This window comes from Macrotis lagotis, chromosome 1 (genome assembly GCF_037893015.1).
Source record: "Macrotis lagotis isolate mMagLag1 chromosome 1, bilby.v1.9.chrom.fasta, whole genome shotgun sequence".
Taxonomy (NCBI): Eukaryota; Metazoa; Chordata; class Mammalia; order Peramelemorphia; family Peramelidae; genus Macrotis; species Macrotis lagotis.
The window spans coordinates 709,653,702-709,680,948 of NC_133658.1; the positions used below are offsets into that span (position 1 = coordinate 709,653,702).

At 36.1% G+C, this 27,247-nt stretch overlaps 1 protein-coding gene and 1 pseudogene across 5 annotated transcripts in view; one reads left to right on the top strand and one right to left on the bottom strand.

The window, feature by feature from the left end:
* The window catches only part of ACVR1C (activin A receptor type 1C), a 111,143-nt gene that overhangs the window by 41,450 nt on the left and 42,446 nt on the right, over positions 1-27,247 (top strand). For 4 of the 5 annotated variants that reach the window (XM_074215941.1, XM_074215942.1, XM_074215943.1 and 1 more), the window contains exon 2: positions 2,372-2,602. In XM_074215941.1, the coding sequence (XP_074072042.1) occupies positions 2,449-2,602 (154 nt within the window). In that variant the 5' untranslated portion in view covers positions 2,372-2,448. Of the gene's footprint in view, positions 1-2,371; positions 2,603-27,247 lie in introns of those variants that run through there. The other variant, XM_074215940.1, reaches the window with a different exon arrangement.
* Positions 17,136-18,175, bottom strand: LOC141507868 (protein C1orf43 homolog pseudogene; annotated as a pseudogene).

Sequence of the window (27,247 nt, forward strand, 5' to 3'; positions counted from 1 at the left end):
TAGAGATAGCGAGGTCCTTCTCAACAAACTATTGGTTGATTGAATCAAGTCCTGAATATTATAGAACCTCCCTAATGAAATCTCCAAACACATAAAAGGTCATTTTAACAGTTCTCTCCAAAAAAAAATAGAAAAATAAATGCCTATTGCCTACACTATGACGTTCAGTTGGATGGGCAGCCCATTGAATTAATCCAAAGGTAATAAATTTTAGAGAGGCACAGGAAACAGACAATTATCTCAGTCTAAAATTGAATAGGAAATAAGTGGGTTAGATTATATTTAGGAAATTGAATAGCATTTTCTATGAAAACCAATTGCTTACTGACAAAATTTCATTTCTTTTAACACTATTAGTTTTCTTGTGATGGTATATTATTGTGAAGCATTGAACATCACTCTTACTGAAGAATGAAAATAGTGAGTGATTTTAAAAGGCAACAGAGAAATGCATAGTGAGTGCATGTAAATTTTAGCACATTGCCAGTGATGCCATTAATGAAAGGAGTAGTACCAAAGATGTCATCAAAGAAATGTAAGGATGAAAAAGAAGGTAGGCCCATAATATGGTGAGAGTATGAAAGGTGGCAAATGCATAGCCATGGTGCACTATTTTTATTCATGGAATGTTTAAAAAAAAACCTAGAAGAAAGCCTCTTTGCGTTAAGTAGATCCTGGTTAGAAGATTTATAGAGAGAATTGAAGAATTGCCCAGGATGGGAAGGCATGGATGGATCACCATCTATATTGATGGAAAGAATGCCCACTTCAGTGAGATCAGCAATCCAACAAATTATAGAAATAGAAACTCCAAACAGTGTATGTAATTTGTGTCATCTAGCTTTCTCTTGGATGCACAAATCATGTGGATTATTCCCACTATTCACTTGTATAATAAATATTGACAATTCTACAGCTACTTAAATACTTCTAGTATATCTTGATTGTCTTCAATCAAGAAAGAGTTTTATTTCCTAGATCAATAATTTCTTTGAAGACAGGGTCTGTGAAATATTCATTTTTGTGTACTCGACAGCTCTAGAGTACATATTGCTTTACATATAATGACCATTCAATAAATGTTTGCTGAGTGACCACTGGTTACCTCTCTCTATCCAAAATTCAGTGAAAAAAGAATTTTTAATATTTTGATAGTGTCTGTATTCTAGAGAACCTCCAGAGTATTAGCTCATTGAATTGTAAATCTCTTTTCTGTATGGAACCTCTGGAGTCCTTCATGTATGGAAAAAAGGATCTTGAGATATTTTCCTAGATTATATGAATTTTTGGAAGATAGGAACATTCCTTTGCCAATGAGGATAAATAAGGTTGTTCTCTAATACTATTTAAAAGTTTTGATCAAATAAGGAATTCATTAATATTGATCCTGATGAGATAGAACATAGCTGATAAGCTATTTTGTGTTCTTAAATATTGCTGGCATTAATACTGACTATAAATGGCCTTTTCTAATTTTATTACTCAATTGTTGATACATGTTTCATAAAAATGGAATTTTATTTGACAAGTAGAAAGAAAAATAGATAAATAACTTTCTGATTGATTCATATTTTCTATTTCTTTATAAATTCAGGCATAAAGTTATTAAGGCACTGTTTGCTTAATTTATTTAAGTGCATATTTATATAATGAACTTCTGCCAATGCACAATACTAATTAGCAACTAAAAGACTAGCATAATAGCATAATAGCATAATAGCATAATAAATTAGAAAGAGCACTGACTCTAGAATCAGAGGACCTGGGTTCAAAGTAGCCTAAAAATGTAGCAAAATTTTAAAAAATGAAATTGAATACTTCAGTGAAAGCTGATAATCTTCTAAAATAATAATAATAATAATAATACCAAAACAGGGCAGTGTTTGGCCTCTTTGGTGAAAATTCTAAAGGAAAAATAGCAAAGGCGTAACTGAACAGTCTGTTGGATAGGAAAGCTTCAATCAAACATTTCATAACAGAATGGGGTACAGCTCCCTTTGGTTGCTCAGATACTGTTTCCTAGCACTTCTTGAAATCTGGTGACTTCGAACTGAACATGTTGATTTGGCCAAAGGAAATAGGACACTTAAATAGGGGAAAAGGTAACAAATATGTTCAAAGTGAATAAATAAATATGGTGTTGGTTTGTTGGCAGAAAGAGGTAAGGTTGATCTAGAGCTGCTCCTGGGTGTTCAGGGGGTGTCAAAAAAGAATAAAGTCCAATCTCTGAAAAAATGGCTATCACCTTAAACAAGTCATCTGATCTCTCAAGTGAACTCTTGGAGTTCAGCATTTTGAGTTTCTGTAATATATAAGGCACATTTGTATTCAGTTTGCTACATTTTAAAGCTTCTTTGTTCCCCCCCTTCAGGACTGAAGTGTGTCTGTCTGTTGTGTGAATATTCAAACTTTACCTGCCAGACTGAAGGAGCATGTTGGGCCTCAGTCATGTTAACAAATGGCAGAGAAGAGGTGATCAAATCCTGTGTCTCCCTCCCAGAACTCAATGCTCAAGTCTTCTGTCACAGCTCTAACAACATTACAAAGACTGAATGCTGTTTCACAGATTTTTGCAACAATATTACCCTGCACCTCCCAACAGGTGAGTAATAAGTGTGTTTTTTTGTTAATCCAGAATTAAAATTCTTTTTAAAAAAAATTAAAGCAATGCTAAAAACAGAAATACTCCTTCAAGCAATAATTAAAAGCTTTGTCAAATAATTCTTTTGGGGAATACAAGAGGCTCAAGAGCTTAGCTGTAGTTATTTTCAGGAAAAAAATTTTGTTTTCCCAACAACTTAGTGTCAGAATATATGGACACAATAAATAAATAAGTTATAATGAAAACTCTCCTATGTGAACTGTATTTTAATAATTTTATGTGGTTAAATTAAATTGAAATTCTTTTAAAAAGAATGAAAACAGTGATGAGAGAGGAATCTAAAAAGCCATAAAAAGATGAAGGTAAACTTTTTTTTTAAACAATTTTCAAAAGACTTATTTTGCATCTCTGATTAATTTTCTTCCTTTTGTGTGTCCTTCTCATCCTCCTATTTTCAAATAAGAGAATGATTTTTCAGAGAGATTGTAGGGCATGGAAAGAAAAGAGAATCTGCCATTGATCCTTATCACTTTTTTAGATATTTTGTTCTGTTTTTAATGTATTGCCTTGCTTTCTTATTCATCATGATGTCTTGGTCTTATCATTTATTTCTTGATGGCTATGTGAATTTGAAATGAGCACAGGTTCATGCCACAAAAATGGTTCTGTTGTTGAACATTGTTTATATAGAAAACGTACACAAAATTTATATCTTTTAGGAATATTGAAATGTCTTCTCACCTATATAACACATTAAAGATTACACTTTGGATAATCCAGATCATGATTTTGCCTGTTGCTACTACTTATTAATCACTACTTTGAATTTAAACATTACCTGTTCTCTCTTTTCTTAAAGTTCTATTCTTAAGCAAAGGACTGGAGTCCTCTTTCCTGGATTCATTCAATAAATTAAGCAAAAAAGTATTTGTTAAACAACTTTTATGTGTCAGCACAAATATCTACATATAAATATAAAGTGAATGAGTACAAAGGCAAAGTAAGTTAAATACAAGATACTTTGGGAGGGAGGAAATTAGTCAGGGGGGGATTATGAAAAACTTTATGCAAGAGAGGGTATTTAAGCTGTGTTTTAAAGGGGAAAAAAATGGAAGTGAGGAGGTAGTCTGTTCCAGGAGAGGATGACCATGCAAAGGCATGAAAGGAGATAGATTGTCTCATGTAAGAAACCAAGAGGCTAGTTTAGGAGGATGACAGAATGTAAGAGGGGAAGTAATAACTAATGAGGATAGAAACATAAGGTAGAACCTGATTGTATAAGTATAAGCTAAACAGATTTAAATTTTATTCTCAAGGTAATTGAAACCCAGGATTATTGGAGCCACATGGCCATAGGCTAGGGTTAATGAAAATCACTTTGGCAGCACTGTGTGTGTGTGTGTGTCTGTATGTATGTATGTCACCCTTGGAGTCATCTGCATTGAGATGAAAATTAAACCATGAGCACTGATAAGGTGAGCCAAGAGAGCCTAGAGGAAAAAAAAAGAAAATTTGAAAATTTGGGGTTGCCTTGAGGAAATATTCACAGTGAAGAAGCAAAGTGGTAAGTTAGGTAGTGGAAGAACCAAGAATGTTGTGCCACGAATGCCCAGAGAAGAGAAAATATCCAGGAGGAGACAGTGGTCAGCAAGACCAAATTCAATGAACAGTTTAGGACTGAGAAAAAAACCATTGGATCTGGCAATTTAAGACATCACTGTTAAATTTGGAGAGAACTATTTCAGTTGAATGATTAGGCCAGAAGCCCAATTGCAAAGGATTGAGGAGTAAATGAATATAGAGAGCGCAGAGGTAATCAATGGAGAAAGGTTTTGGAATGAGTTTGAGAGTTTGAGAAAAGACAGAAGAGTTTGAGAGGGTAGTAGGGTTTAGTGAAGATGTTTTTTTAAAGATGGTGAAGATTTGGACATATTTGAAGCTGTAGGGAGGGAAGTAGTAGAAATGGAAATGTTGAAGATTTGAGATAGAAAAAGAGGCTGATTGAGGATGAAATCTTTTGAGTTTGGAAGATGTGATCTAGTATCCATAGGTCTTTCAAAGAGCATTCACCTCTTTATTAGAGACTGGGGAATGGAGGTTATGGTGGTATGGATTGATGTCAAGGAGTTTTGAGATGAAGACAAAAGACAAAGAGGGAATTAACATTAAATGACCATAATTATCTCAGTCTGAGAAGAAGTCAGGTTTGGGGAGGTTTGGTTTGGGGAGGGGGAGTGTGTGGGGGGCTTGTGGGAAAAACAAGTTTGTATAGCTTTTATGAGGAGTGAAATGGGGAACAATTAGGGAATATTAAGAAGGAGTGATTTCCCAATATAAAGACCCATTTGAGACAGATAGAAATGTATCCAGGTGGCACAGTAATGGAACTTTTTCCTGACCTATAGGCATTTGGTGAGGACAATTGGAGGTGCAAACAGGAGAAGAAATCCAACACTGAATTTTGACAAGACAAGGACATGATACGATGACAAGGGATTCAAAGCAGAGGACAGTATAGAATTGAAATGATGACTGTGGTAAGAATGGAGAGGGAGGAAAGTTAGAGAAGGGTTAATGGCCTAAGAAGATATTAAGGGGAGGAGAAATTATTTTGTCTCGGTGAGCTTGAACTATAGGTTTAGGAAGGGTGAGACGGAAAGTGAAAGTCCAAAATTCCTGACTAGAGGTCAGAGGGAGATCTAGATGTAACTGTCCTTATGTCTGGCCAAGATGGAATGAAGGAGTCAAACTGACCTAAGTCTTTCCCATAGGCATCTTTTTAATACTAGCATTTGACTAGTGTTGAAATTTGGCAATATGGAATGTAATATACATTATGGAATATAATAATTTGGAAACATGGGATATAAGCCTCCAAAGATTGGAAATGAATATCATTCAGAGGTCAATGAAGAGATATCTGTGAGCAGTGGAGGAGAGTGAGCAGGTTGCAGCATATATCTAAATTAGGAACTTTCAAGAACAGAAGTAAAAGTTGTCAGTAATGAAAATATGATCCTGAGAGAAGATGGCCTGATTATAAGGTAGAGGCAAGGGATGACAGGTAGACAAGGTGGAGGGGTGGTTCTGCAGAATGTTCTGCCATTAATGTTATACTGTTCAACTGTTGGTGATTTTAGGAGAAAGTAAAAGAAAACGTTCCAGTAGTTTGAGTGGATTCCCCATGGTGAACTGATAGGAGAATCTAGCTTAATAGATCTATCTGATTTCATTAGGCTGCCCTTCAGAAGGCAGACTTAATCTATTGCTGAAGCATTGTCAGCATGGAGGAATTTGTTAGAGCCTTCAAAAGTCTAGGTCACAAGAGGCTGCTAGGTGGCACAGTGGATAAGAGCACCGGCCCTGGAGTCAGGAGTACCTGAGTTCAAATCCGGCCTCAGACACTTAATAATTACCTAGCTGTGTGGCCTTGGGCAAGCCACTTAACCCCATTGCCTTGCAAAAAAAAAACCAAAACAAACCTAAAAAAAAAGTCTAGGTCACCTCTATGACACAGTCAGGCATCAGAACAGGTCTTTGTGGAGGAAAAAAGTATATGACTAAGTTAGAAAGCATGTACTTATTTAATTATAGAAGAAAGACACACTTTGACATGACACTACATTGGATTTGGGATCCTAAGAATGAGTGCATCTGAGTCTGCTTGTTACCCCTTTAGAAAGTCTTTTTGACTGCAATGATTGTGACTCACTGAAATAGCTGTCTGAATTGCAGAATTTTCCTTTACATTCCTTGATGATTCAGAGGGGAATTACCAGTGTTCTCGACGGGCTATTATAGCACCCTTTAAGTACTGAATGCATGGGTGAAAAAGCAACTGTGGGGCCAGTTTCTACTTAGCTTTGAATTGTGTACAATATTTATATGTACTGGAAGTCTTTAGAGTGTTTGCAAGGTAGGCTGGAAAACTAAGCATCAAGGTCCATGAATAGAGTGTTGGACTTAGAACCAAGATGATCAGGGTTCAGATTCTCCTCTGATTTTAGCTTAGGTGATGAGGGACAAGTCACATAACAAGTCTCAGTGAAAGGGTTGGATTCGATGACTAGTAGGGTTACTTTCTAAATCTGTAGGCCATAAAATCTCTCCCTCTTCTCCTAAGCCTGTATTTCAAGGTATGGAAACAATTAGTCAGCTTAGTCAATTTAATGGGGAAAAAAATAGATTAGTCATTGAGCACTGGATATACAAGTTAAGGCAATTGGTTGATAGAATATTTTTTACTTTTTGAATAGTTTGTATGGAGTAAATTTAACCTTTTTTTGTTTCCTGGACAAAGTTGTCTGGTGAAACTTATGGATCTCTTCATAGAGATCTCTTCATGTTTGCAAATGCATAAAATAAAATGCAAAAGAAACCAATTAAAATGAAAATAGCTATGTAAAAATAACGCTAAACATGTGCTCAGAACCCAAGTTGAGAATTTCTGGTTTAGATGGACATTTTAACTTTACAACTAATTTAGAAGCTCAGAACATACCTGTAAACTTATATATCCTCATGTCTTATTTACCAGTTAGATTTCTGAGGACCATACCTGCCTTATGTATTCAAAACGTTGAACCTTGCTTCTGTTGTCTAGTTTTAGCTTGGTATCTCAGGCTCAGGAACTTGGCTGAAAGATGCAGCCTAATGATTCTACACCAAATCCTGGGTTTAAACCCTTCTGGTTTGCCTCATGTCATGGCTATCCATGATGTGATGCTAAGATACCTTGGATGCTGAGAAAATCTCCTGATTCTTAGACAAACTATGTCTTTAGATAAATACATTTTCTTTTAGATTATGTGTCATTCCCCTCTCCCATGTTTTTTACTTCCTGTGGAAAGTAGATTATTGGAGACTTAATTTGTTACTTGAGAGGATGTATTTATTTTCTTATAGCTTTAAGTTGAATGCCTTTTCCTATTATCCTGAGAACATTGATCTACATTTGATAGTGTCAGTGATCCCACATGTTATAGAAATAGCTATTCCATAATAGGATAGACACTGGATTTGAAATTTCATTGGTATAAGGAACTCTATTCTCTGCCAGTGTGAGCTGTTCCCTTCTCTGCAATTTATAATCTGAAAGAACTACCTAAAATACTGAGGAGCTAAGTTACTTGCCCAGGCTCACTAGATATCATGGGGCCAAAGTCAGACTTGAATTTGTTCTTTGATTCTCTGTCCTCAGAGAACTTACAGTTGAATGGAGGAGACACAATACAAACAAATACAAAATAAGCTATATAGAGGATAAATAGGAAATAACTAAAAGAGAGAAAGCACAAGAATGCAAGTGGGGGTTAGGGAAGATTTCCCTAGCTATAGGGGCATAATACTTCCACATCTGTCCTATTTCTCAATATAATTAAATTTCTTTGTAATCCTTTGCATTTAATTTTGTGCATTTGCAAACATTCCGAAAGATGCAAAGGCTTCACAAGACTACCAAACCAATATGTAAACTGACTCACTTTTCTGGCCAGCTGAATAAGGACCACTAACTGAATACTCTAAACACATTCAGAACCAGTTTCCTTACTACAGGTATCCTCATTAATGGATGGATTTGCATAGACAAGTTTTTTCCCTTTGTAATCCTGTCACCTAGAGTATGCCCCAATTCTCTCCATGTTTAAAAGTCCTTCATCACCTCAAGATGTTACTCTTATATCTCTTCCTTTTACAACCAATTTCCTTGAAAATGCTAGTTGTGTTTATTGACTTCATATTTCTCTACTTTGATTTATTACTTGATCAAGTTAGGTTTATTACTTGAACCCTTACAGATTTTTAAATCATGACTCAAAACTGCTTTGTTTAGGATTGTTAATTGTGTCCCTGGATCCCTCTTGACCTATTTATAGCATATGACACTGTTGATCACTCTTTATATAATACTATGAAAGAAAGGTCAGAAGAGGGAGATGATTGTTAGAAATTTAATTCAGTAAACATCTATTAATTGACTTCTATATACTAGACACTATTCAAAAAATAATTAGGTAGTGTGTTGGATAGGTTATTGAATCTGGAGTTAGAAATAACTGAGTTGAAAATCTACCTGAGACACTATCTAACTGTATAATCCCAGGTAAATCACTTTTGTTTGCTTCATTTTCCTCCTCTGAGAATAGGAATAATGATAGTACCTACTTTCTGAGGTTATTGTGAAGATAAAACCATATCATATTCTTAAGGAGATGTTGTTGATGATGATATTGTTGTGATTTGAACAATAACATCATTACATACTAGAGATTCAGAGGAAAACAAAAAAATGAACCTTTTTTTGTGGGAGCATATACATAGAAGTAAACATAGAATATATATATATATATATATTAGGTTTTTGCAAGGCAAACGGGGTTAAGTGGCTTGCCCAAGGCCACACAGCTAGGTAATTATTGTCTGAGACCGGATTTGAGCCCAGGTACTCCTGACTCCAGGGCCAGTGCTTTATCCACTACCCCACCTAGCCGCCCCCATAGAGTATATTTAAAGCAAATAAAGAATTATTGATAGTTGGGAGGGGGAAATATTTGAGGGAATCAGTAAATATTTTATATGGGAGGTAACATTCAAGCTGAGCCTTGATTTGGAGGTAGGGATTCAAAAAGGTAGAGGTGAGAGAGGCAAGTATTAGGGAATGCTTTCCAGGCATAAGGGGATGCCCTTTTCAAAGAAGGGGACTTGGAGATCCCAAACAGATAGATTTTTTTTTTTTTTGAGTATATCATAGAGCCTATTTCAAGAAATAACTAACCAGTCTGGTAAGACAGATTGGAACCAAATTGTAAAAGACTTTAAATATTAAAGGAAAAAATAGAATTTTATCTTGGGGGTAATAGGGAGTTACTGAAGTTTCTTGAATTAGAATGTTACAGGGTTAAATCCTTGCTTCACTAATAGCAGTATGGCACGTTTATAAAGAAGGGATTGGAGAGAGGAGAGATTGGATGGGGAGGTTGCAATTAGGAAATATTATCATCCCAGTGGGAGGAGATGAAGGCCTGAATTAGGGCAATGGCTTTGTGAGTGGAACAGAGAGGATTGTGGTTAGAATCATCAAAATTTAATGTTTAATTTGATATAGTGGGAAAAAGGAGAAAGGGGTCAGCAATGACTGAGATTGTGCTCCAGGTGTAATTAGAAGGAAGAGAATTTGGATTTTGGAGAAGGATAATGAATTCTATTTTGGACATATTGAGCTGGAAATTCCTAAGGTGATCCAAGTAGATTTGAAAATGTAGTTCTCTGTAGAGAGGGATGATGGTCAACCATATAAATGTGGGAATAATCTGCAAAGAGATGACAATTGAACCCTGGGACACTTCATTCTATTGTGGGTGGGATAGATGATGTATCAAAGAAACTTATGAAAGAACAGTCCAACAGGTAAGAGGTCAGCCAACAAGTAGTAGTGTCAAGAAAACTCTAGGAGAAGATTCTATCTAGGAGGAAAGGATGATTAACAGGTTGGAATACTGCAGATGTCAAGACGGATAGACTTGAGAAGAGGTCTTGACTTTTAAGAAATCATGAGAAAAAAATAAAATATATAAAAAAAAGAAAAAGTCATTGGAAACCTTGTGGAGAATAGTTTTGTTCAAGTTATAGGTTAGAAACCATATTGTAAGAGTTTGCTCAATGAATGAGAAATGAAATATAGACAATGACTATAGAACCTTTTTGAAAGAAAATTAGTTTTAAAAGAGAAGATGATAACTTAAGGAGATTTTACAATCAAACAAATTTTTGAAGGATAGAGTAGTCTTGGGGACTTTGAAAAAATCCTAAACTTAAAAAACAACAGATAAAATGAGCATTTATCTATAAATAGCATAACAGAAGGAAAGGATTACATTAAACTGCAGGTTTCTGTTATGTATACCTTTTTTTTTCTTTTAAATATGTCATAAATTCAACATGTTACTTAAAAAGCTGTCAATTGTAATTTTTTTTCTGGACTGCCTTCTGTTCTCTTCTGTGCATTTTTAAAATAAAAAGATGTTACAGTGACCCTTTCCTTTCTTTTTTTACTACTCTATCCTTCTTACTCTTCTCTTATTTCCTCCCTACACCATTGAGAAAAAACAAAATCAAAGTCTCGATCTTGCAAATTATGTAATGCAGTCAAGCAAAATATATCCCTTCTTTGATTATGTCAAAAATATATGTATTATTCTTCCTCTTGAGTGCATTAATTCTCTGTCAGTAGGTGGGTAGAATGCATTATCATTGATCCTTTGGAATCAAGGTCACTGTAATGATCAGTTTTTAAGGTTTTCTTTTTCTTTTTTCCAGGATAGTAAGAAAAGACATAGATTTTAATTAAAAAGTTGAACAGTTTACAATTTACTGCAGAAAGGCCACAAACTAATCCAAAAAGTTAAGGTGACTACAAAAAGCTCACAAGTTACTACAAAAGGCTCACAGATTAGGTTCTTGGAGAAGCAGCAAACAGAAAAAGGAAGAGGATGGGAAAGTGTGGGGAATCATGTTCTCCTGATCAGACTGGCTTCCCATAGGAAGGGATAAGAAGAAGAGAAGACAAGTAACATAAGTATTAGAGAAGGGCAAAGGGGTAGGAGAGTTTGGAGGATAACACTCCCCCCACAGCAGGCTACTGTCCAAAGGAAGGCAAGTTTCTGTGAGTAGCAAAGAAGGGTAATGAGATAGGGAATGTCACTCCTTCAGTGGGGCTAACTTCCAAAGGCAGAAGAGCAGCTCAACTGAGGAGTGGGCTGAGCTTTTAAGGAGGATGGGGGGGCTCAGTTGATGAGGGATAGTAGCTCAAAATGAAGAGATAAGGTAATGAGAGGGGCAGGTAGTTCCCAGAGTAGAGATAAGGTAAGGAGAAGTATGTAGAGGAGGGGTTGGTAGGTCATAGACTTAATCCTTTCAGGCTAAGTCAGGGATCCATTGTTTTGTTGATAGAGGCTCCTCTTTTGCCTAGGAGGGGTTAAGGTCCTTTACTTAAAGATCATTGACCTCATCTCATAGCCTGGGGGGCAGGGATTTAGTGGGTGTCCTTGTGAGAGGGGCTAGGTACTTTACTAAAAGTTTACTGACCTCTCTCATAACTTGGACAATGGGATGAGGGGAAGAGGGAAGAGATACCTGGTCAGTATAGGGGGGTACAGATTAATAACTGTAAAATATTTCTATCCAATATTTCCCCTACTTCATCTCCCACTCACATAATTTAGGATCAAATTTATTTGGAAGTTGAGGTGAGGGTCTCTTTTCTTCTGAACTACTTCCAAGATGTAAAGGTGATGTAGAGCTGTCCTAGTAGGTCCATTTGAAGGGGAGTCAGGATGAATCCAAGAACTGGCTGAAGCAGTATCCAAAGACATTGGCTCCCACATTCTGGTACAAGATGGTATTCTATTTGGGCCACTAGACTGAGATGTATTACCTGTAATCTGGAGGAATAAACCTCACGAGAAAGATTAAACTCTGGCTCTCAGGTTGAGATAGGGGCCAACAAGGAGAAAAACCAAGAGCCCCAGGAAGAAAATAGCTAGGAAAAAAATAGCAATGCAGGGAAACGGAATAAAGATCCTAATAAAGACTGAACCATTTGGTAACTGAATCATTGTACCTAATATCCTTCATTGGTCCCCCAATCCAGGTTTTTCCATTATTTGACTACTTGCTCTAATTGTGGAGGTTTGTAGGAACATGGTTATATCAAAATAGTCTTTAATGAGTTAATGCATATAAAGCAGAATAAAATATCTTAACACCTGTTTGATTTCAGGTAAAGAGTAACAGTTGATCAATCATGGCAGTAGTAATACCACCTCAAAGTCACTCAGAAAATAAGTAGATGGGAAACATTAATTTTTCAAAGGAATACAATAGGAATATTAGCAGAGGGTCCCTACTTTGGACTCAGACCAAAGAATATCCCTTCCCAACCTTTCACAGGTAACAATTCTGAGTAGATTATGCCATTTCTCTCAAATGGTGGATTACTGACTCAAAGATCTATTCCTGAATTCAAACCTTAAAATAAAATCAGTTGTAGCCGGAAAGGCTTTTACCCCCAAATGGTAAATTTTACCTAGACCAACTTAGAGTTTGTTTGTTATTTTTCCTTTCATGGAGTTTCAAGAGGCAAAAAAAGTTTACTGGTTCAAATATACATAAGAAATTTCATGAAATTTTCTTGTCTTTTCAAATTTAAAGTTTGTCCTGATATAAAGACAAAATCATTAACCAATTATCAATTTTAATTATAATAATTATGAAAATAACTTTAAATAACATAACATAAGGAAGTTTGAACATGCAGTGATCTCCATATCAGATAGCAAACTGACTCCATTTTAAACTACAAAATACTCAGAAATGCATAAAGCTTTACAAACTTAAAATTTTTAATTCCACATAAATTTCTAGGAACTACAAAACTTCTAGGAGACACAGTAGCCTTACTACTGATAAAAACACATAAGTGGTTTTTCTGGTCATCCTGAGAAACTCATAACAAAATTACACAATGCCTGATTGCCTAATTAATGCAGTTTTTTCAAATTAAATAAATTCAAAATACTCACATCTTTTTTTGTGGGAGGAGGGCAGGGTCAGGTATCTGAGAGGCAAAGACAGAGTGGAGAGTGGGATTGGGTGAAACCATTTTCCATCCAGGGGAAATGGAAGGGAAGGAGAAGATTGAGCTGTGAGTTTTAGGTATTTCACCACCCTGTCTCTCTCAGGACCCCCAAAATGCAGAGCATCCTCCAATCCCCCAGGTCAGAGGAAGGGAAAGGGAGTCTATACAACAACAGATAAAAATACAAAGATGTAGCTAAAGTAGCTAATCAAAAACAGAAATACACTAAATATAAAATAGCCCAGAGGGCTACTCTTTGGAATAAGACTTTCCCATGTTGTTCTAGTTCTAACAATGTCCTTATTTAAGCAAAGGTAAGGTAGGAGAGCTGGAGGCCACTGGCTCCACCAAAAGTCCCTTCACAAAAAGAACGACCTATAGCCCTAAGGCAGGTCCTCTAGCTCTAGTGCTGGAGCCAGATCTCAGTGGGAGTGTCATCCAAAAAAAGCGGCTCACCATCCACAAGTGTTCTTAAGGGGTGGGAAGAAATGGAGGAGGGGGAATGAAGTGTCCAGTCCTTTGGGTGGTCAGTTTCCCACGAAATTCACCATGTTCACCTTTTTTTCCCCTGTAAATTCCCAGTGGCAGGAAATGGGTAATTGAGAAAGGAGTATAGGACAGAGAAAAAAATGAGGAGAGCATTTCTCACCTTTCAGAGTCCAAGATTTGTTCTAGTCATGGACACCATTGTGAAGACACAGAGGGATAGCTGTGCCCAGCCAGGGATGCTCAAAATGTGGCTGGAAAAACTGGAGTGAGGAAGACCCAGATGTGGTTCATTTTGGGGATGAAAAACTCACCAATCTCATACTTGGAGCTAAGACAGGCTTAGATTTTAATTCAAAAGTTGCACAGTTTACAATTTATCATTAAAAAGTTCACAAACTAAAAAAAAAGTTCACAAACTAATACAAAAAGTTCAAAGATGACCTCAAAAAAAAAAGGCTTATAGGTAGGTTCTTTGTAGAAGCTGCAAGTAGAAGTTGGAAGAGGTTGGGAGAATTTGGGAAATCATGCTCCTCTGAGCAGGCTGTTTTCCCACAAGAAGACTAGCAAAGCAGGGGATAAGTAGTAGAGAAGAGCAAAAGAGGAGGTGTGTGTGTGGGGGGGTGCCACACGCCTCAAGAGCGGGCTAGCTTCAAGGAAGATAAGCAACAGAAGAAGTAGACAAGTAGTAGAGAAGGGCTAAGGGGTAGGAGAGATTGGGGGATTGTGCTCCCCCAGAGCAGGCTACCCTTCCCCCCAAAGGCAGAGGAGAGCCTTTCCTAAGTCTCTCAAAGTTGTTTGCCTTTTAATGTTATTGTTGTACAAATTGCTCTCCAGGTTGTACTCACTTCTCTCTTCATAGGTTTGTATATATTTTCCCAGATTCAGAGGAATTGTGATTGTAAGAGAAACAAAATTTGTAATCTTTAAAGACTGTTGAATCTTGTTAAATTGGGTGGAGGTTCCTTTCCCTTGAGATGTAAAGCAACTACCCTTGTTAAATTGTTTAATGTAAAATTTGTATCCTGATTTCCTTAGGCTTCACCCTCTACCTAATTCTGGGTCCATAATGGGGGGGGGATTCATCTTTGCCCTTTGGATAAGGGGCAAGACCATGAAAATCTGGGTGAGACCTCTACCCCACTGCCAGTCTTCTCTGACCCCCTGCCTCAGTCAGCTCTAATTGACTGCTCTTTTGTCTCTGTCTCTCTCTCTCTCTCTCTTTTTTAAATTTTCTTTTTAGGTTTTTGCAAGACAAATGGGGTTAAGTGGCTTGCCCAAGGTCACACAGCTAGGTAATTATTAAGTGTCTGAGACAGGATTTGAACCCAGGTACTCCTGACTCCAAGGCTGGTGCTTTATCCACTACGCCACCTAGCCGCCCCTCTGTCTCTCTTTAACCTACCATTTTCTTATGTGTTGTAACTTCTTTTAATAAATTTTCTTTCTACCCTTGTTTTCCTGAGTCTGAATAATGATTCGTCACAGGCAGAACCAAACTCAAGTAGCAGGGGCTGTTCTCTGAAACAGTCCATTTTATTATTTCCATCTAATTTATATGCAATGATTTATTAAGCTAGTCCCTTAATGATGGGTACACTTTAGTTTCCAGTTCTTTGCTTTCAAAAAATTGTTATAAATATTTTTTATATATTTTGTTTCTTTTCTCTTTTCTTTTGATTTCTTTAGGATATAGGCATATTAGTGTACCACTAGGTTAAATCAAAGTCAAGTGACTTTGGGAACATGGTTCCAGGTTGCTCTACACAATGGTTGCACCAAGTCATAACTCCACTGGCAGTACATTAATGTACTTGTTTTTTGACTTAGAAATGTTTGTGAACATCAGGGGAGAAGTCAGTGAATAAGGAGATTTTGATGCTTAATGAGCAGCAGAATGCTGGAAGAGGCATTAGAAGAAATAGGAAGAGACAGAATCAAAAGAATATGGATTGGGTTGACTTTGGCAAAGTAGAGGGTTACTTTCATGCTGTTTGGTTGGTTGGTTGGTGATCTGACATCATTATGTTAGAGTTCAGTTACAGTGTGGTTGAATGTGGCTGATCAGACCAATATGAGCTTTATAGGACACTCTAGCACAGGTCAAGGCAAAAAAAAAATAGTCCTTGTGAACCTTTGAGGTAGATTCTCTAAATTTGTATATCTCCTATTTCTTTTGATTTACTTCAATTCTGTTTTGCTCATAGAGCACAACATCTTCTCTGATGGGTGCATACTATGCTGGGTGGTCCTGTGCCAATGTGTTCCATGTTGAATAATATATTCCAAAGTTCTTGAGAGACTTTGAGAGTGTCCTTGTATTGCTTTTTCTGACCACTATGTAAGTCCTTGCCTTGTGTGAGTTCTTCATAAAATAGTCTTTTGGGCAAGACTATTCACCTCCTTGCCTAGGCTTGAGCAAAGGAAGAGAGACAGGCAATTATCTGGGGATTTCTTTGCATTTTCAGGTTAAGGGGTGAAGACTACAATGATCTGCTTAGCATCCTGTTTCAATAGTACCCTTAATCCTTACAGCTTGTATATTTGACTCTCATCTATTGATTGAATCTAACTTTAGATTCAAACCAATATTGCCCCCACAATAAAGGAAATAATAGGAAAAGTTAAGTTGTTCAGCTTTGTTAGATTTACTTCTGATTCTATTATAACCATCTACACTTATATCCCTCATAACCAAGGTTCTTCTTGGCTTGAGTGAGAGTGTCTCTTAAGTTCTATGTCTGGCACCACAATTCCTTTGAGATTTTGATTTGTTCTTCCTAGCCCATACTTCCCAACAACTCAAGTACTTTCAGAACTAGAATCCTAATGTCCATCTCTTTGGCCAAATTTTCTCTTGGAATTTGGATACCATTATTACAACCTTTCAGGAAATACAGCTTTTTATTTTCTCCAAATATAAATTGCTCATAATAAACAGGATATTTTTATTATCTTTATTGACTTGATAGAATGCTATATTTATAGAATGCTATAAAAAGTCTCAAGAATTTGATATTTACATACTTTATTTTTTTATTTTTTCGGCTGTTTTATTAAATAACCATTTTATAAAGAAAGACTAGTACAGTGACTTCTTGGGGAGGCAGGGGAAGGGGAATATGGAATTAGTGGCTATATCACATCAGTTCCTCTAAGTCTCATCTTGATTGCAAGGCAGTACACTAAACAACACAAATTTGAATTGGGTTTGTCTTAAGTATAACACCCTAGCTCCTGTCCACCCTTTTCACACCATGACTTTAAATAATATGTCCATGGGCTAGAGTCCCCATCCAAGTAGGTAAGATATGGTTTCCACTTCCAACATAAGTGCCCCCTCTCCTACCCCCACTAACCTATTTAGAATAAATCTGCTTTTGGGGGAGGTCAAAAAATAATCCTGATCAATAATAAAATGGGTAAGGAGGAAGTGACACAGACAGAAGAAAAATATGTGGATTCAACTTCATAAAAATGCTTTTGGAGAGGGAGATTCCCAAGGGCCTCATGGAACTTCAAGTTCTACAACAGATAGAGGGATAAGCTAAGGAAGGATTTCCAGGAACACATTTCAAAAAAATTCTGAGCATAATAACGATAATACTGCTGTCTCCTGCCTTGGAGAAATCCCTGGGTACTAAGACTGGAATCTCACAGTAGAACCATATTGACTATGGCTATCCCCAAATTCAGTCAGAGAGTGCTCTCTAGGGTGTTGTAGTTATCCTTAAAACTCTTCAGCTCTAGGAAGTGCTTCTGGCTGGAGGGCAGATAAGTGACTTGGATAGTTGTTGGGGAGGAAACTTCAGGAGACTTAGATCCTTAGCTGCTGACTGGTGCTGTGGCTGGGAACTTCCACCTCGAGCTTTGACAACTCACGCAGCAGCCAGTTCACTCAGTGCATCCTGATAGTGTAGATATTCAGTCTGGCCAAAGACACCAGTTCCATATGGAGCTGTTTCATAGCCATCTAGCAAGGTTTCAATGAGAGCTTTGCGGACAACCTTGAAGGGGGGTACTTGTGTTTCGAAGCTCCAGCAGATAGGAGCGGAAATTCTTGCCCATCAGAGAATGAGGATGCCGGCCTTCAGAATGGAATGGTATCTCAGAGGCACGAATGGCATCCAATGCTTTCATTCTGTACAAGTAGTTGAAGCAATGTTGATTTCCTGGTGTCTCCAGCTGCAAAAGTCTGGCATCATTCTCTTCAAGAAGCTGGGGTTCATACTTTATATCCTGGACCTTGGATAGTTGGATGTCAGTCTCTTCCTTCAGATCCTTGGGAGCATTGTGTCCCACAGGGACATGAGGACCTCTTTGAGACTTCATAGCAAAGTGCATGATCTGCCCCTTCATAAAAATGAACAGCAGCACAAATACCAAGCTCCCATAGGCCATCACCAGCACCGTGTTCACCCTGGACAGCCAGTTACTGCTGGACGCCAGAGTCTCCCCCCAGCTTCGTTAGCTCCTTAGCAGCAACGGCCCTAGGGCTCCAGGACCGGCCCTGGCCATTTCCCTATGGGGGAAGCCAAAGCCAGGTCCTGTCGGAAAACATGGTGGCCAGGGAGAGTGAGGGACCTATTTACATACTTTAATGTGATGTCTCTCATTTGTAGTTGGGTGATTTTAAGTAGAAATTAGAGGTATCAGTAGTGACCTATTATCTTCATTTACCAAGTAATTGCTTCAAAATCTCTAATACTTGATTTTAAATTTCCTTTTTTTACAATCTGTTTTATCTTTTCAACCTAGTTTATTTTTATGTTTTGCTACTCTGGCAGGTTAGAATGAAATAAGAATATATTGATTTTTTATTATTTTAATTCTGACACAATTTAATATTTTAAAATATAAAAATGTATATTTATGTGTTTGATTTTTAGCATAATCATTACAGTATGAAGATGGTCATTTATTTTTGGAGAATGAAAGAGGGAGAAGGAGAGGGGAAAAAGAGACAGAAAGGCAGCGATATGTTCATAATAAATGGAGGACCAGGTCAAATAAAACAAATCCACAAATTAGCCATCTGAATAAAATATACATACATGTATATGTAGACATGTACATGTTTATACACAGATATGTATTTCTACATAGATACATATGTGTACATATATTCTTTCTACATTCTTTGTACATACCTTGAATCCACCACTTCTCTGTCAAGAAGTCATGCTGTTTGGAAATATGCTTGATCAGAATTTTTAGTTCTTCAGAGATGTTTTTCCTTACCATATTCTTGTATAAATTATTGCCCTGTATCTGCCCACTTCCTGTTACTCAAGTTTTTTTTCTGAATTTTACTATTCCACTAAGAGTGAGATTAAGTTGATGGCTATTCCTCAACTTCTTCCATGTTTCTTCTCATCACCCACATTGTGAGAAATAGCAAATTCTACCCCATTCTTCCTTTTTCTACATTAATGCATTCTTCTATGTACTCTTCTATAAAATTTCAAAAACCAAAATCAGTTCATTCCCAGGTTCTCTGTTTTCTTATTTAATTCTCTCTTTATACTTTGAATACCTTAAGGTTCTTCTTTCTTTTCTCTTTTTTTTCTTTTCTTTATAGTGTTAGTTCTTTGAGGACAGGGACTGTTTTTTGACTCTTTTTATATCCACAGCTCTTAACACAGGGTCTGGTACACATTGATGCTTAATGAATGTTTATTTATTGACTACTTCTATTAGCATATTAGCATTGCATCATCATACAGCCCTTTATAATTCCTCAAATAAATTCCCACCACAATAACGCAGGCTCTTATCTTGTTCCTGAACTAGTGTAGTCGTTTACTGATGAGTCTCTCTGAAAGAAGTCTCTTTTCAGTCTAGTCTATCCTAGATTTTCTTAAAGTGCAGACTGATCATGCTATCCTTTTCTTTAATAAACTCCTGTGACTCCTTATTACCTTTGGAAATCAAATATAAATTCCTTTGTTTGGGGTTCAAAGCTCTTTATAACTCACTCCACTTCCCCTGCCTTTCCAGTTTTCTTTTTTTAGGATTTTGCAAGGCAATAGTGTAATAAGTGACTTGCCAAGGTCACACAATTAGGTAATTATTAAATGTCTGAGACTGGATTTGAACTCAGGCCTTCCTGACTCCAGAACTGGTTCTCTATTTACTGCATCACCTAGCTGACCCCCCCCCTTCCAGTTTTCTTAGATCAGAAGTAGTTAACTGGTTAAATACTTCTCTATCTGATAACAATCACCAGTGAGTATTAACCAGAACAGCATAGTTAAGAAAGAAGTACCATGTTACAATGGAAGGAGACCGTTAGCTGTGAATGAGTCAGAGTACCCAAATTCAAATTCCACTTTAAATATTTACAGCCTGTATGACCATGGGCTATTCATATAATGTCCCTGGGCTTCATTCTCCTCATTTATAAAATGAAGGGTTAGTTAAATGGCCTGTGAGGTCCCTTCCTGCTGAAAATATATGATCTTTTGTTCTCATTGCACCAGTATGATCCAACTTTTCATCCACTCAGAAGTTTGTTGACTTGGACCTTGTGACTGACTCCCCCTGCTGTTTTTATTTTTCCTCCTTCATTCATTGGATCATAAATTTAGAGCCAAAGGACACCTTGAAAGCCATATGATCCATTCTTATCTTGACTTGGATTCAGATTATTTCTCCTTCCTAGATTCTTGAAATTAGCATACAGCCCTCCTCTAAGTTTTTAAAACACTTTTTAATTCTGTGCCCTACAGAAAAATGTAAAAGGAACTAAATAGTATAGGAAACAGTTTAATGTTTATTGAGTCTTCATTGACAAAATCTTGCTCTGATCTGTCCTTGAGTTATAGAAGTGTCTCCTTGATAACTCTGCTGGCACAGACCCTACCAGGCTATAAAATTTTCAGATATTGTCCTAGCAACAGACTGAATATACCAACTGTGACCAAGTTTATCACCAGCAGGCTGACCACTTGGTGATAAAATTTTTGGGAGACCAAGGGAATAAAAGAACTACAGAAAAATGCAAAATGGTCATCAGTTTCTTATGACCTATTTTGACTTCTGCAGCGATTGTGGTAGAGGGATCAAAATGGGGAAGAAAATGTTACAAATTATACTTTTTAGACTATCTCTAAACATAATTTACCTAATCCTCATCCAGTGAACAACAAATGAGTATATGACTGGAAGACCTGATGCATTAACCTTTAACGGATTTAAGATTTATAAATAAGAACCATTCACCAGTTGGCAAATGTTCAAAAGATATGAACAGGCAGTCTTCAAAGCAACAAATCCTAACCATCCACAGCCATATGAAAATTCCTAATAGAGAAATGCAAATAAAGCATTGCTGAGGTTCTATCTCACACCTGTTAAATTGGCAAAGATAATAGAGGAACTTTGGGAAAAGAGGCATATTAATACACCATTGGTGGAACTGTGATTTGGTTCAGTCATTCTAGTAACCATTCGGAATGATATCCTGTACAATTTTATATATATATATATATATATATATATATATATATATATATATATATATATATATATATATATGTATGACTGTATTTGACAGTTCTGTGGGGGGGTATGTGTGTGTAGTGTGTGTGTGTGTATGTATGTATGTATGTATGTTGGGAAAGAATTGTAAATTAATGGAGTGCCAGTCAATTAAACAAATTATGCTATATGAATTCAATGGAATATCATTATATAATTATAAATATAAACATTTATTATGGTCAGGCATTGTGCTAAAATCTAGGGATACAGGAAAGGCAAAAACAGTCCCTACCTTCAAGGATATCACAATCTGTAGAGAAGACAACATGTACAAAACTGATATAGACAGAGTAAATTATGGGCAATTTTAGAGGGAAAGCATTATCACTTTTGTTGTTTGTACTTTGTTCTCGAAGAAGTCCATGATGCCATGAAAAGCATGTGAATTGGATTTGAGTGAGATAGGGCTGTGCACAGTCACCAGCCTCACTTTTTCTCTGGAGCCATCTAGGTCCAGTGACCAGATATGAAACAGGATGACTGGAGATGGTCCTGGATGTGAGACAACTAGGGTTAAGTGACTTGCCTAGGGTCACACAGCTAATAAGCATCAGGTGTCTGAGGCTGGATTTGAACTTGGGTCTTCCTGAAGGCCAGTGCTCTTTCCACTTCACCACCTAGTCAAGGGAGGATGAGAAAGAATAGCTTCATGTGGAGCCCTTTACCTAACCTTTGAGAGAAGAAAGGAAAGTCAAGATATGGAGATGAGAAGGAAGAACATTTCAAGCATGGAAGTCAGTCAGTGAAAATGTTTGGGGTCAGGAGATGGACTATCTTGTGCAAGGAAAAGCAAGGATTTGCTGTTTGTCCAGGTTGCTTAAGAAAGAATCTGGAAGGATGGTAGACCCCAAAAAGGATGGAAGGTAGCATTTTTTTTAATATCAAACTTTTCACCACCAAAGATAGTTAACAGCACCTATTGTGTATATAGAAAGAATGGAAACTACACTAAAGAAAATAAAGATGACATGGACAGATAGACTAGATAAGTCACACAGAGAAGGTCCATTTTGGAGGCAATGCAGTTTTGAGGATATTGAGGGATTTATTCTCAAGATATCTGGAAGGGAGAATGATACTAAAGGTTTGGAAAATCTTGAATTTTTTTGTTATAAAAAAGCATTGAAAATAATATTAATAACTCTGGATTCATAAATTTAGTTTTCTATCATACAAAATTTTCCTGAGAATATGGAACCTTGAAATATAGGAATTATTTTATTATTTGTATTTATATCCTGGGTACCTGGAACATAGTAGACACCAAAATCAATACTTTTTGATTAATTGATTACCTTTCTTCTCCTAGTTAATTGTAACTTGGCAAACAAAGATAGCTTTCCTTTCAGTTTTCCAACTTAAAATAGATAAATCTAAAGGGAAAAATTCCATAATTATCATCATAAATGATAAGATAATTTGCTACATGAAGTTCAAAATATATAAGAAGTCCTTCTACAAACTAAATTACTTCAATAATTTCTTATGATTCTGAGGACTAAAATGACTTTTGCCAGTTCACAAATGTGAGATCTTTAAAATTAACATTGCTCACAATTGATGAATAGGTTGTTTCTTTAAAGACTTTTTAATGTCAGTGATTTCAATCAATCAGTAATCATCGATTAATCTGGCATTTCATGTGCCAGACATTGTACTGGGCTCTGGGTATAGAAGAATAAAACATTCCCTCTTTTCTTTTTGTTTTTGAATTTTTTTAAAATTTACTTTCACCCTCCCTTCCCACCTCCCTCCCCTCAGTGACAGTCAAGTTAGCATTGTACATACATATTTTTGATAAGCATATTTACAGATTAGTTTTTCTCAGTATGAGGAATTAGGATTAAGGGAAAGAAATACATAAGAGATAATATTTATAAAGTGTCCATTGGATTCTGAAAGGCTGATTTTTGGTTTTTTTTTTTTTTTTGCATGTGTTTTGTTTTGTTTTTCTTCCTCTAACATTCCCTCTTCTTAATGAGCTTATATTCTGCTAGGTTAGTATGACATGTTCAGAATTAAAAAAAATAAAGACTTTTGAGCAAATAAACACTCAATGATGTGAGTGGGAGACACTAATTAGAGAGGTGAGCAAAGAAAGGGCTCTTGAAGGAGATGGTATTTGAGTTAGGGATTCTAAGAAGTACTGATGAGAGACAAAAAGAGAAATTCTGGAAAAGCATGGTAATTTGACCTAGATTGTGGTGTATTTATTTGGAATGCATTTTTTTCCTCTAGTAACAATATTGTATATGGTAGTTATGTTCCTAAATGAAATTATAAAGTCTTATTTAATTCTGTACAAATAACTTGAATCTGGGGTCTTGGAAGAGTAAGTAGGGATCTTATAATAGGTGGTAGAAAGGATGCTATATCCCAAACTTATCAATCGACTTTTTCATAACCTACTCACAATTCTCATTTTCTCAGTGCAGCTGATATTGTCTGTATCTTAGGAGGAAAGTCAGCCAAAAAGATTTCCCATTAAAATGTGAATATCTGATAACACTGGAACTTTCCTCTAAATATTTATGTTCCTTAAAAGAGGATGATTATTTACCCAAGTGAATCTCTAAATAGTAGAATTTCAGTCAATGTGATAAAAAAAAATTGCAAACATTGTGAGGGAAGCTGTATTTGGCAAAGAGGATCAACTACTGAATAAACTAGGTCAGTTCCTCTAAGCTGTTTGCACTTTTTGTAGCTTTTTCTCATCCTGAAGTAATATGGCAAAATAGAACAGGGACTGGATTTGGCAACAAAAGACATAGCTTTGGATGCAGAGGCCTGTACTAAAGAGCACTGAACTAGAGTCAAAGGACCTGAGTTCAAATATTACCCCTGGTCTTAGTAACTTCTGCAACCTTGAGCAAATCACTTAGCCAAGTTTTCTCAGCCATAAAATGAATGGGTTGGATTAGAGGACCAATGGAATCTCCTTTGCTTCAAGGACTATGATTGTATGACCTGACTTTGAGTCTTAGCTGGGAAACTTAGTAGATCTGTGACTTTGGGAAAAATTATATAACTGAGATTGATGATGAACACAGGTTTTTCTGATTATTTTATTGGAAATATATTCCTTATGCTCTGTTGCTTTAATAAGAATTGAAGGCTTCTTACATTCAGTGGTTAGACTTGGAACCACTGATTTGTTATTATTATTACAGGAAGGCTTAAAGATAATTATTTTAACTCATAATGGCACCATGGACAGATCGACAGAATGTTAGACTTAGATCTTACTTCAAATCTCATTTCAGATACTCATTAATTATATGACCTTGGCTAAGTCATTTAATTTCTCTTTGTTTCAATTTGTTCAATAGTAAAATGAAGATAATAATATTCCCTCTTTCCTAGGGTTATTGTAAGTATTAAAAGACAATATTTTTTTTAACACATTTAGCACAGTAAAACATAGTATGTGCCAAGTAAAGATTTGTTCCTTTCCTTTCCTGGCTAGTTAGAAATAAAAAAACATTCAGTTCATATCTAGCTTTGATAATGTAGAAGTGAATTTTAGATTAATTGTAGCTAATTAGTAATGTAACCTCTATCACTATATTTCTATTCACAATATATGTGTGAATTAAATCTATTTAAAAAAAAAGCATCAGGGGTGTAATTCTTACTGAAACAAGTCTAATTACTCTGACACTTTAAATAATTTTTTTTTCCAGTGCAATTTTTTAGAGTCACACTTCTCTTGTTAAAGGTGGCAGCCTTATTTTATCCTCATAATGCTGTGGAAGAAAAGACATTAAAAACCTCATTTTACAGATGAGGAAACTGAGGCAATCAGAAGTGAAGTAATCACAGAATCTGAGGATAAATTTGAAGTCAGGTCTTTCTGACTTCAGGCCCAGCACTTTGTATGTGGTGCTCCTTTAACTGCCTAGGAAGAAGTCCAGTATTCTAGGGAGCCAATATACAGTGATAGTACATTTCTAACCTAAGTATTCCCTAAAATGCACAATATCAAAAACCTACAGAGATTTGAACTAAGATCTTCCCAACTCTCAGCCTAGCACTCTGTCCATGGTGCCATTGTGAGTTAATATCATTGTCTTTAAGGGTTCTTACAATAATAACAGTGGTTCCAAAACTATCCACTGGATGTAAAAAGCCTTCAATTCTTATTAAAGCAATCATGGGGAATATGTTTCCAGTAAAGGAATCAGGAAAACCTGGGTTCCTCTTCAAACTAGGTTATGTAATTTTCCCAAAGTCACAGATAAACTTGCTTGATCATTAGAGTCAGATTTTTCCTCAGTGAATAATGATAAAAAATATCATAATTAGTAACCCTAAGGAAGAGGAAGAATCAAAAGGTGATTGTACTTTTTGGAATTTCAGTTAAAAGCAATTGCATTGGGGTGGCTAAGTGGTGCAGTGGATGGAGCACTGATCTTAGAGACAGGAGGACTTGAGTTCAAATCCAGCTTCAGACATTTGATACTTACTAGCTGTATGAACCTGGGCAAGTCATTTAACCCTACCACCTCACAAAAACACAAACAAAATAAAAAAGCAATTGCATTGATATTTTGTTTCCTTCTGTAGCTATTTTGTATTGTTATTGTTATTGGCAAGCTCTGGTTTGAAATTGGTGCAGACTGGCATACTCTTGCTGGGCTAATACTGATGGGAGGAACTCTGGGAACACTGTAATGCCAACATAGGAACAAAATCCATTTAGAGTTCACCCTGAGAGGACTTAGTATGCCCCTGATAGATAGACCAGATAGGCATTGTTATGAAAGGAGAGAAAGATACTATGCTTTTTATATTTTTAGAAAGTATCTATTTTTTAGAAAGTGTCTATTAAGTATAAATTTTAGGAAGTATCTATTTTTAGAAAGTATCTATTAAGTATAAATACATGGAACAGTCAATCTTTTAAGTTTTAAGCTTAATTTTAGATTCAGTTTTTTAAATCTTTACAGGCAAGAAAAAAATGGATGAAGTTCTACTAAAGATCTTCTGGAAAGTTTAAAACAAAAATATAGAACTAACTCAAGGTGAATAATTTTTATTAAACTTAAATCCCAAAGTCTCTTAACTCTGTGTCACTATTTCCATTTGTTCATTCATGAATATTCATTCAGCAAATATTTATTGAACATCTGGTATGTTCAAGGCAATGCATGAGGTCAAATCATATTTGTTAAATTCAAATTTGTTTCATTGAGTATCTAGGAATAAATTAGACATATTTGGAAGCTGCATTACAATTTTTAGACCACCAAAATCACAGGGGGACTGATATTTATCATGATAACACATTTTTTTGAATGCCTGTTATATTCAAGTTACAAGATAATGGGCATACAATGAAGCAATTTAAATAGGCATACATTTGTTAAATGCCTACTGTGTGCATGTCATTCTTTTAGGTGTTAGTGGAAATATAAGTTTGTAAGGTACAGTAAATGCCCTCACACCACAGTTAAACCATACTATGTGCTAAGGATATAATAAAAGCTAAAAACAAAAGCAGCTCTCCCTGATGTAGTTATTCATATAAAGTTGGTTGCATATTTCTCATAAATTGCTCCTTGAATAATATTTAAGCACATGCCCATCCATGTTCAGATATATAGATTATAAAGACCAAGGATTCTTAGTTATGATGTGAGCAGGGTTATCAGGACACTGATATTGGGCAAACCCTAATTGTGCTATCTACTGGAACTAGCTAAAGTCAAAGCTCTATTCTTCATTAATACTTTATATCTGCCTATTTGATTGTTACACTGACAGCCCAATTCAGCCATCTTAGCTAAGTCCGAATGTTAAGCCCTTCACATAGTGCCTGCATATAGTAGGCATTAAATAAATATCTGTTGAATGATTGAATGAATGGTTTGTGATTCATTCTATAGAGCTCAAGTCATCTAAATGTGAAGTCGTGTTTCCTCTGGAATCTTCCCCTCTTCAGTATCCTCCCTTACTAAACTCACCCGGGGCAGCTA